The sequence below is a fragment of the Sinohyriopsis cumingii genome, chromosome 9 (genome assembly GCF_028554795.1).
Source record: "Sinohyriopsis cumingii isolate HCF-2022 chromosome 9, ASM2855479v2, whole genome shotgun sequence".
Lineage (NCBI taxonomy): Eukaryota > Metazoa > Mollusca > Bivalvia > Unionida > Unionidae > Sinohyriopsis > Sinohyriopsis cumingii.
This window is the reverse complement of record NC_142969.1, coordinates 61,261,479-61,274,203: the sequence shown is the minus strand read 5'-3', so window position 1 is coordinate 61,274,203 and position 12,725 is coordinate 61,261,479. Positions and strand designations below refer to the sequence as shown.

The 12,725-nt window shown below is 36.7% G+C and overlaps 1 protein-coding gene across 2 annotated transcripts in view; it reads left to right on the top strand.

The window, feature by feature from the left end:
- LOC149791905 (all trans-polyprenyl-diphosphate synthase PDSS1-like) overlaps nucleotides 1-12,725 on the top strand; it is a 254,393-nt gene that overhangs the window by 91,983 nt on the left and 149,685 nt on the right. For both annotated transcript variants that reach the window (XM_089970420.1, XM_089970418.1), the window contains one exon: nucleotides 7,160-7,293. In XM_089970420.1, coding sequence (XP_089826546.1) covers nucleotides 7,160-7,293 — 134 coding nt within the window. The remainder of the gene's footprint in view (nucleotides 1-7,159; nucleotides 7,294-12,725) is intronic.

Sequence of the window (12,725 nt, the reverse complement as noted above, 5' to 3'; positions counted from 1 at the left end):
GGACTATGGAACACTGAATACAGCCGCGACGCTATGATTTCCGTTGATATGGTTGCCTGTTATCCAGCGAGTTTTCTCGGGTATGGATCCGCCGCTGGGTATTTTAAACGATTTGGACACCCCAGACATGAAATGACTCGTGTTGCTATTAATGGACCACTGCCTGATTTTGATTTAACCGGATTCGCTTGCGTAGTATCATTTGAATTCGCGGCAGGACTTCATCGCTGTTGCTATATTTGGATCGGTAGACACATGGCTGAAAAGAAGTGGCTGCCAATAGCGCTGCTACGGTATATGATTGATTGTAAAATGCTTGTATCGTTGATTGTCAGTGACGCGATTATATCATACCGGGCACAGACTGAAGTCTGGTTACCAGAACCGGAGCGTCTAGATAGCATAATTGACGAGTCCAGAAAACAGATTGATGCCGACGAGGAATATATCATCAAATGGTCCAGGAGGATATTCAACCAACGAAACCGCGAGGCAAAAGATCTCGGTAGAAGAATAATCGGTAAGTTCACACAAGGTGGAAAAAACTGCGACTACAAACGATATTGCTCACGGCTGATTATAGATGACGCAGAATATGATTTCATAATCAAGGACGCAGTGGCGAAAAATAGATACGTGAACTGCAAAACAGCTTTCTTGTCCAATGGAACAAAGTTGGGTACAGTTGTTACTTACAGCGATGGAGACAGCCCGGCATATCCGCATTTGAGGGCGTCTATGCTGGGTTACGCCGCTATCAATTTATTCTCGACGATAAATAAATTTCCCGACACTGTGGTTAGAGTAGCCGTTGATTCATTTTACATAGATGTAAAGTATAAGGGAAACATAGCCGAGTTTACTAGTCCGGACGAGAGTTGGGGTGCATGGAGAATTAAAAATGAAATACGACGCGATTATTCCCCGTCAGCAGATGTCACCGTTGAAAATAATTACTTACGCGGTGATAATCTATCAGAATGGTCTAATGCACCACCGTGTTCTGATCCAATTTGTAGATACAAAACAGTTTATTTAAGCGGCTGTGGCGGGACAGGAAAGACGACTCGGGCAATTGAATTATTTCGAACGCGGGCAAGTATAATCGTGCTTACACCGACCCATAGACTAGCGCGAGAGATAAAACAAAGAAATGTTGACGCCGTTACTTATCACAGCTTTTTTCGATACAGCGGCGGTGAGTGGACTCCTGATCGAATGGGTGAAAAATTTATTCCTGAGGTTATCATCTGGGATGAGATATGTACTGTTTCGTTAGATGTTTTACAAATGTTTCTTGATTGGTTGCTGCGCGCGAATACAGCGGTGATCATGTGTGGCAACCATGGCCAACCACCACCATTTGTCGGCGAGGGTCCACATGATTGGTTAAAGGGTTTTGTGGACTATTATGAAGAAACCGATACTGATTACCGAGCACTTGATGAACAACTGCGCGAGGTTAAAAAATTAATCAGATTACAGCCGGATAGAATTCAATGTGAAATAATCCGCGAGGTGATTCCGGAAACTCCAATGAATGAATTTTGGGAAACATGGAGACCAAACGATTTGATTGTAGTGAGTAGAAAGATAGTCAGAGACACACTTCAGCAAAAGTTGTTTACGTTGCATAAGGAAAAGTTTCCAACGCGCCCAGTGCCACTGTGTTATAGACCCGCGGATACACGGCGGCAGAACATTGAAGTTGAAATTCCAGGCCCGACAGCGTCGGGGACAAAAAAACAAATTCTTGTGCTGAATGATATCGTGCTCGTTGATATCAGCGTCGTCAAGGACGCGCTACGTGCTAATAAGTCCCCATGGACGCTAGGATACGCAACAACAATACATTCCTCGCAGGGACTAACCATCACGGACATAATTGTTTGGATAGTTGATAATCGCATCGAATGGTCAAATCTAGTCTATCTTGCAGTGTCCAGAGTACGGAGGATAAATCAGCTTCGAAGAATTGTTATTGACGGAGTCAGTGACGGAGTCACCAACGACATCATCGATGCAAGCGTCATTGATAGAAAACTCTCGGGTTACCGCCAACAGGCTAAAAAAAAACAGCGGCGTTTTGATATTGATGCCGAATTAATAATTGCGTTACGACAACAACAGAATAATCACTGCGCAAGTTGTAATTGTGTAATGCGCTGGCGTTATTCGGATAAAGACGCTCGCCAATTTACCGTGGACAGGATCGATAACAGTCTCGGTCATGTCAAAAACAATGTGAGGTTAACCTGTCTTGAGTGCAATAGACACAACGGCGCTAGTTAAGACCACGCGGGGGTAATTGAGTATCGTCAGGTATCACTTGTAGTTGCTCGCGTGTAAACCCCCGCTGTGGGGCAGTTAAATCCAGTCTATAGATCGGTGGTCTACCAGTTGATCATGTTATCGTTGATATGTTATGTGTGGTAACACTCCAAATAGGATCAGTAGCTCTTTTTTTACCGCCTTCAAGCTCTCCTGGTTCATACAGATATCTCACGGTGACATCGCCGAGAATCGGCTTGGAAACGCTATATATTTTTGATCTTCCGGGTATATACTTTTTTTTAATCGCGTCGCTGGGCTTCATGTTGATTGCTCGGGTAATCTCGTTATTTAACGCTGCAATTACGCCTGGTAACCTTTTAACCCATTCACGAGATCGTTTTTCTTGGATAAATTCTTTTGCGTACTGATATCCAAATAACCGTTCAGCAAGAGTCCGATTGAATCGTTCAACAATTGCCTGATCACGATGTAGCGCAGTATGACCTCGTCGTACCGCGACGCTATGATGTTTCAGCGTTGATAAAACAGCGCCGCGAAATTCACTACCAGGATCAACTTGTAATAGATTTGGCCAGCGCAGAGGACCTCTTCGATAAATCCGCTCAAACGCATCGGCCACTTCAGTTGCTGACTTTGTTTTTAACGGCTCCGCTTGTTTGTATCGACTCGCAACATCAACTACGGTTAGCGCGTATTTGTAACCGTTGTCATGCGGAAGAAATAGTATATCAGCCTGATGAACTTCATTAGGTACGCTGACATCAAAGCGCGAGAAGTTGATTTGTTTAGGCGGTGGTAGATAAATTTGCCATATAGCCTGTTTGGATAACCAATTAGCCGCAGTGGCCTTTGTTACCTTTGCAGCGCTTGCAAGCTTACCAATTGCGGCCTTCCCCTTCCAGTATCCTCTCGGAGAATAATAGATGGATTCCATGTTGTTATTAATTACCAGTGCCCATCATTAATTTACCTTTCATAGCCGATTTTACCAACCATGAAGCCAATTTTTCTTTGAATGATTTATCAGGAATAGCATTTAACGCGTGAATTAATTTTACATCCGCGATATGACGCTGTTGCAGATCGCTACTTTTGTAGTAAGCAACATCATGAGCATGACACGCCTTATCGATAGCGTTTATTGGATACTCACCGGGCCGGGGTTGATTTTGATCATCGAGTCTAATATCTAATCGTGTTCCGGGGCCACAGTAGCTATATCCTGGGAGGTGCTTTTCTCCTGGATACTTTGCCCACGGTGTTCCGGGGAGTTTTGATAACTTGGCTGCAATATCACCTCCTCGCTTTTTTTTAAAACATCCCCAGGTTTAATAGAAATAAATCTAAACTTCTTTATACCGCATTGTACACACTTACCAGTAAGTGCTGATCTGTTATTTCTTGTTGTAACGGTTGTCATATCATTTGTGCCAGTACGCACTCTACACTTCACACAATATAGATCCATAATTTATGTATAGAGATATGAATATAATTGATTTTTCGGCGACTAAAACAAGAGAACCAGTTAAGCATGTTGCAGCGTTACCAAACTCGATCCGGATGATTATCATCGGACCATCTGGATCCGGCAAGACGCAATTGTTACTTAATTTAATAATGAGATGGATGAAGTGGGATAAGTTGTATTTAATCGCCCCTAGCGTAGATGATCAACGATGCTACGAGGTGTTGAAAGATTTTAACGAGAATGCATCAGCGATCACTGAAAAAAATGTTATTGAGTTTATTACAGATATCAATGATGCACCAGGTATCGATGATATTGATGGCGACGTTAACAATCTAGTCGTGTACGATGATGTTATGTTAGACAATCAAAAAAACCCAGCTAGGATATTTTCCAGAGGCAGGCATACAAACACTGACGTGATATATGTCACTCAACGATACACTCAGATTCCAAAAGTAATCAGAGACAACTGTAATATTCTTGCTGTATTCAACGGCGTTGATACACACACGCTACGAAATATTTGGCAGACATGGAGCGGCGGTGACATGGACTTTAATGTTTTTCGAAACTTTTTTAGTCATGCTCAGTCGACCCCACATGGATTTGTAATGATAAATTTACATGATCCTCGGACACGATATCGTATCGGACTTGACCAAATATTCGGTTAAATTGTAAGATCATAAAGATCTTCATTGTAAATAGCCACTTAGCAGCAGGGAGGGCGATGACATCGACGCGGTCGTCGCGTTTGTTTACCAGGCGCTGACGACGCTGGGATCGGCGCGCAGAAGGTATTAATTAAACCAAATGACGATTGGACGATCCCCCGACGACCGCGTTGTTTTTTTTTTTACCAGGCGCTGACGACGCTGGATCCGCTGAGTGCAGAAGGTATTAATTAAGCCAAATGACGATTGGACAAAATGTCGGATTCGCCCTCCCTGCTGCTCAGTTTTGTGGAGGCTATTAGGCACCCTCCTAACCAGTACATTCAGCAGTGCAGTTGTATGAAGTACATGTAATGTATTAGTGCTATTAAAATTGTTTTTGTTGGAGTTAAAACTAATTTGAATAATGTAGTACATACCAGCTACTGTTCCAAAGATTCACTCCTCTCACCACACTCAAAAGTTCTGTACTTTCTGTATGAATGAAATAGGTCAATAAAAATCCACTTCTCTGACACCTGTGTGACAAGCTAAAAGTCAGCTTGGGCAGGCTAAAATTTGTTTGTTTTTTTTAGAGGAATCCGATGGAGATGTTTAGTACCAATGCTTTTATGTTTTGCAACTTTTATACTATGCAGTCTTCATACATATATCAGTACCTTTATTTGGCATTCATAAGTACCTTACTCTCTTATTACCTTACTCTCTTATTACCTTACTCTCTTATTACCAGTACATTATTGCCTGTTGTTTTATTCCAGTTATAATTTTGTATGTGCACACTGTATATGCTGAGGTACAAGTTCTAACTTAGCCACAGACTATTTCAATCAGAACATTCTCAGTCTTTTCTGTTAAGTCAAGAAAGTGACTTCTGCTTTAATTTGCCATCATTGAAAACTGTTTGAGAACTAATTTCATTCAAATGGCACAATATGGTGGCAGAAAGATACAACTGGAACATTGTTGGCCTTTTATGTGAAAACGTGTTTTTTTGTCTGCCAAACTTGCTGATTCTGTACAATTGGCTTTGCAAAAGATTGTTTTGATGCATGTCACCAATTTCAAGGTAACTAGCTGATAATTGTTAACAATATTGCTTGTGAGATTCTTTGATGCATGTTAGATACAAAATAGAATCCTTTCTAATAAGGAGCCACCTGGATTTTTGTAAAATGCAAAAATTCACCACGTGCATGCTGTGTTTAGATCATCTTTTATTTACATGATACTTACAGGAGATATATGCATACATACCCTTTGACAAATAATTAAGTGGATAAAAATAAGCGTTATTAGATCATTCTCTGAAGTAGGGTGTGAAGATTGTTTTGATGAATGTTGCCAATGTCAAGATGGCATTTGGAAGTGGAAGCGGACTTAAGTGGAAACAGCACTTATCAGAAAAACAGCAAAGAGCAAGCTAATTGATATATGATTATTTCCATGAGAGACTTGGTTTTATGATATTTTCTTGATTTATGAATTTTTAAATCTGAAAGAGAATTTTAAGTGGAAAAGGATATACATTTTTTTAGTATTATCAAACATAATTCTATTTTTGATTGTTTAATTGTTAAGTTCAAGATCTTTTACCTAAACATCTATTTGCTGGTCTGCTTAAAAATTAGAGTATTTCAAAAACCATTATCTATCAATCCATTTGTCTGTCAATCTGTTCACGTATATATATATATATATATATATATATATATATATATATATATATATATATTTACTCTAATAATATCTGCATTTTAACCCTCTTTTTTTTAATCTACATACCTACATGTACTATTTACATAGATCTTTTTTGCTAATGTAATTATTGGCATAGGATTATAAGGTGCATGCAATGATAGAAAGAAAACAAAAGTTCTTTGTTTATGAAATAAACACTATTTTCTTATCCCCTATTTTATTTTGCCTTATTTTTTTACTTCATTTTGAATATCAATTTTTTATTATTTTGGAGCAAGTTCAATTTTCCAATCATTTTTTCCACATTAAAATTTGTGAAGTCCATCATCTCTTGGTTATGGCTAAAGAATCAGACTGGGATCATCTTTTCAATTCTGGCCATCCAGTACTGATAGGAGGAGGAAATAATTAACTCTCTGGGGATCAGGAGTTAAGAAAATGAAAGCATAACTATTGCATAATTAAAACTAGTTTTCAGTCTCCCCATCTCCCCCCACCTAAAAAAAGACAAAAACTACATATACTATAGATGCTCTTCCTGAATGGATGCTCATATTGGCATGGGGTTTTCACTGGAAGACTTGTGATGTATAATTGGTATTAAAATAAATAGTACATGTCTGCTTTCCATCATGATCAGCTTTCTGGTCATATGGAAAATTTTGTGAATGCTACTTCTACATGGAAAGCCATAGCAGCATATGAAGTTTAATAAAATGTTGCTGATATTTTTTTTTAAGGTATGTGGTTTATGCAAGAAAGCTTTCTTTTTTGCTTTAATGATTTTACCAGTTTTGCTTTTAACATTGTTCTATATGACTTTATTTGATACTTTATTTTATATAACCATGATTGTGCTGATGTTGCAGCAGATTGTTTTGCAAGTCAGAGCACTACAAGGACAGGGGTGAGTCATCAGGTTCCATGGAACACTTGTCTTTTCTTTTTTGGTGAACTTGCAAGCCAGATCTTTTCTTGGGATTTAACCTTATTCTTGATCTATTTCATTCTCTAGGAAGTCATCACTAGCAAACATGAATTGGGAGAGATAGCTGAATACTATTTTGATGGAAAAGGAAAAGGTTTCAGACCCATGCTGATAATGTTAGCTTCCAAGGCATTGAACTTCCACAAGACTGAAGAGGAAAAGTAAGCATAGACAACCTTTCATAAAGTTCACTCATAAAAAGTAACTCCTTATATTAAGCCAGGGTCCCATCTTTTCATTTGACCTACTTATTTTACCTATCCTCAGTAGCCATGTCCCTTACACAGCCAGTATATGTATCAGTCATTGACTGCTTAGGAGAATCGCATCAAATACATATCTCACATGTTTCTTGTAACCATTCTGAGAGAAGTAGCCAGGGAGCAGACAAGCAAGCATTCAATTGAGTCATTTTGAATGGCATAGTCAGAATAAGTGAAGAATTGTTGCAATCAGTAGTGATTAAAGTTATTTCAACATTGTTCAATCAGTATATCCTACCAGTGTGGTGACAAAATACCTCGCCAAGTTAAAAATTATACCTACAAAGAGTGTTTCCAAAGTGTCAGTGAAAGGCATGGTAAGAATCCTTCAAGAGGTCACCATAGTGTACTTGCAGCATTTTAAAAGGTAGACTTTTTTTCACAGTGTAGCTTAATAATAATGATAATAATTCCAATAATAACAAGATATTATATTTATCATTTATTAAATTGAATTCATACTTATGAGTGAAAAATTTCACCACACTAAAATTATATTTAATGCATTTATAAATAGTGTACAAGCTTTAACTATAAAAGTCAAGTACTGTTCTCAGATCTTAATTTGAGTATAATGTTAATAGAAGATATTCATCAAATAGCTTATGTGTTCCTGCAGTTTGACAGATAGCAGTCTCCACATGTTGTAAATATATAAACTGCCTAATTGAACTAACATATTCAAAGGACTTTAATTATTTATTTGCAGGTATAGATAAAATACAAAACATAAGACATAAAACTGCTTTTTCCATTTTTTTAATACATTGACATGCATTTTTGCAAAACATTTATACTTCTTTAATGCTGTGATAATAAAGATATTTTGGAAATTGTTCAATACTTTATTATATGGCACATTTAAATAAGGGTAAACTTTTTCTTACTGTATGACAATAATGAAAAAGCAAATATTTGAACATAAATACTGTGATGTATGTTTAATTTATTTTGGGTGCTTGACCTTTTATGTGATTGAGGGTAGAATAGCTATGGTGTACCTAACTTTTTCATTTTGTTTTTTTATATTTAAAGTTATAATTTTGGCCTTTATTTGTAAAATTTAGAATGTTCTGGAAGAGAACTTCTATTCCACATACTGATCATTTTATGGTGTCTTAGGTTTTATATAAAAATTTGTTGTCATCAAAATTATGTATTGTTCCTTTAAGTTTAGTCTTTAGAATTATTTAATGTTCTGTTCAGATACAGTTTTCAGAGGAATCATGTACTTAAAATTATTCATTGGAGTTACTAAATGCTCAATGACGTTTTTGACAAAATCAATATTATTGGATTATTATGAATTCATTCAAATACATGCTGGATTATATCATTGTGATACATCAAGATAGTTGGTGGCACATCAACTGATTGAAAACTGTTGGTACATCAGCATATTCATCGCTGGAATTCTTTAGGAACACAATTTTTTTGGGACTTATGATAGAACTTTTATGATTATTTGGGATTTAATTCACAATACTGTAATTTCCTCTTATACTTTTACTTTATACCTGAGAGAAATAAATTTATTTGTTGACTTTAATGACCTTGTTTGTTTCACATCTTACTGTTACATAGTTTAAGACCATTGAGTTATAATAATACTGTTTTACTTGTACAAGAATTGAAATTATATTGCTAAACTAGTGAACATATAACATCTGTGAAAATTGTTCCATGGTAACATTGGAAAGAAGAAGTGTCTCAGAAACTCTTAGCAGCTATGCAATATTGGATAAACAATGGTGCATATGTCACATAGAAGGTGAATGATTTAGATGTTTTTATAAATTGCATCAACTTTAGTAATGATGCTGCTTAAATTCCACATCCACCATTCAGTGTGTTGCCACAGCATTCTCTAAATCTGTAGAAATTGGAATAAGAAGTTTCCTGCCAGTCTGGATGGCATCTTCATGACTGGGTCATCTGTTGTGAACTGCTGTCTTCAGTGTAAGATTGGGTCTTCAGATTGATCCATTTCCCTTAGCATACATTTATTCTGATTTGCATTTAGGCTGTCTGTCTGGACAGTGCTGCTTAAACAGGGATGTCAGGAATGTAATGTGTTATCTGATTTTCTAACACAACTGAAGGCTTCAAATAATGCCAACTGGAGCTTTGCCAAGGAAATGTATGTCTGGTTCTCCATGAGGTCTGACACTATTAACTAGTGTTTTGTATATTTAATTTGTATTATGTGATTTACCTTTGTCCATAACTGAGGATAAGAGTTTTGGCCTACCTCACTAATGTTTAAGTTTTTTTTTGTTGTTGTTGTAAACACCATATTACATTGGTAATTTTGTTTATGTCTGTATATATATTAAGATTATTATTATTTGTAGCTAAACATGTTTACTTGGATTTCAGTTCAAGACAACACTGGTTTTCCCTTCAAGAATTCCAGGTGTACCTGATCTTTGCCATATTCTTTACTAAACATTTAGTAATAGACCTGATCTAGTTGTCAATTTAGAATATTCTTGAATTTAACTTTGACCCTCATCCTGGTCCTCTTATTGTGTCTTAGGTTCTTATATTAAGGTTGCTTATAGTACAATGACTCATTCCTATCTTAACATCAGTCTTTATAGGAATTAATTTTTTGTTGTATTTTAGGTAATGTTTGAGAGGATTTGTTTACTTGAATTATTCAATGAAATTACAAACAGCTTATTAACTTTAGGACTAAATCACTATTTTGGAATTATTGTGAATTCATTTAAGGAAATTACGAATTATATTGTAATAGACCTGGGGGCTCAAAAGCTGTAATATGATGGATGGAGAGGATGGTTTTTCTATGTCATAAATTTAACATGTTGTTATGTCAATGAATATATATAAACTGCTGAAAGAATGAATTTGAACATTGTAATGTATTAGAAATGCAATGGTTGCGACCTACCTTGATATCTGTATTAAACCATTCCTGTTGTATGTCAAGTGTTATTGCCAGTCATGTGGTAACAATTGTCATTGAGTTCAACCTTGCACATCGTTAAATACTCACAAAATCTTCTGGAATCTTATTTTATATGAATTTGACACACCCAGAAATATGTTTATTACCTTAAATTCTCATCCAAATCATCATTTGAATAGCACTAAGCTCAATGACTCCAACAGCTGACATCACACAAATATGCCTGCAGGCAAGATGGCTGACACTAGATTGCATGACTGGTTCCACACAGTAAAATTTGTCAAGTTCACAATTTTTGATTAAATTTCACTTGTTGATTGTAAATGCTGGCCTTCTTTTATACAAGTATCAGTAGGTTTTGAATATTTGATAGGTTATTATTCATTTTTATGCTGGTCAGTATATTTTTAATGTTATCAGCATTCATCAGTAGTTGTGTACTCTTCATCCAAACTTAATTGGCTTTGTTATGACTTTAAGTACGTTGACGTTTGATGGACATGACATAATATGTAATGTTTATATATTTGCTAATGACAGAGTGTAAATGGACAAGTGATGAAAGTTAAATTGTATATTAGTATATTAACCCTCAGTTTGTGTTGCTGGTTGTAGAGTATCTGTTCAGCACAATCAGACCTATTTGGTGTCCTGGACAAGCAATGATTTGTTAAATTTACATCACATGACTATTTTTCGACTCTTTGGGATTAAATTCACTATGCTGAAAGTTCTTTATTTAAATTGCCACTTTGTATTCAATAGAAATGTATTATTTGTTGAGTTTTACTAAACTTATTGGTTTTCACTCTTTTTAACAATAATGACACCATCAGCAGTATTGTTTGCTAGCTATGTCCTGTAGAAAGGCCATTTTGCACTACATGTACCTTGATCCAGGTATTGTACTTTCCTACTAAGTTCAGGTGTTTTTTGTGCTGACATTGGTCAGTATTCTTTAGCAGCCTTGAATTCTGACACAAAATACTTTTCAACAGTTTGTACTAGGAGCTCATCTTCAGTCATATGGCTTGTTTATCTAGTGTTCTTTTCTTGGTAAGTAGCAAGTAGCTGGCTCCAGATTCATTCTATAATCTACCAATGGCTAAAAGAGTGGTTTGTGGCAAGTTGTGCTTGATGGAAAATATAGAGATCTTCACATCGATACACCAGTTGTAGATTGTTGTTTTGCCACTTAGGATTGAAAGTGAAGCTGTGCCATGTTAAGAGCCATGATTGTCTTAGGTAAATAACTTTATTGCAGAAAATAACATGGATTCCACACTGCTGGGACATTGGAAAAATGTAAGGTGAAAGAAAGGATTTTTAATCTGCCATGTGATCACAGAAAAATGTGCAGTTGTTGTTGTTGTCCTAGGGTTTAACGCCATTTTTCAGCACAAGATAGGGTATACATGGCGGCCCATATAACTGGTGGAGGAAGAACCTGGAAAACCCAGGGAAGAACCACTGACCCATGAGAAGCTACTGGCAGGCTTTCCCACGTACCCACACTAGCCGAGCCTTGGACTCAAACCCACGCAGACATGGCAGTGATCCGGAATGGTGAGCGCTTTAGACCACTTGGCCACTCGGGGCCCCCAGTTATTTTGTAATCATGAGTTGAGATCATTGAGCTCATGACGTAATTTTTAGAGATTATGGGACTATTCAATCAGGTGAGATATAATTGTTACATATAAAAAATGATACTAACAGCTGCCTCGCTAGGCGCTTAGCATTAAGGGTTACTGTTAGGACAGGTTGGTCTGGTGTCAGAATAATTTGACTAGTTGGGATATCATGCTACATGTCAGCGGCGTGATGTCCCAGTGCTAGACATCACTATAAACTGCCACACTGCAGACATCGTAGTGATATGACTGAATTTTTGTAAAGCTAAGTCAAAAATCTAAATCACACACACACACACACAATTGTTACATGAATCATTTGGGTATTTGCCCAAAACATATTTGTATCCTTAGTTCAAGTACACATGTGATCAGATTAATTAAGTAGGCTGATTATTTCCTGGTTAACTTCATAGCCATATTTTTTCTTATGTGCAGGCAAAGGTAAGAAGTACAATCTAGTAGCACAATGACCCCACATATTTTTGATATGTGATTTCAGTAAGAGTAACAGAAGAATAGTACACTTGCATTCACCAGTTTGCCTTTTGATGTGTGAAGGTAATGAAAAGGTATTGTGGTAAATGTTTGCTTAGTATTTGATAATTCACACTGGGAACACAGTGTTAAGAATTATCTTTATTTGTAAACCTTCACCCCCACCCAGCTCACCTTTGTGATGAATTTTACAATCAGACCTGTAAAATACAAAAAAAACCAAACAACTGTTGGGACAAATTTCAATTCAGAATCCTATTTCC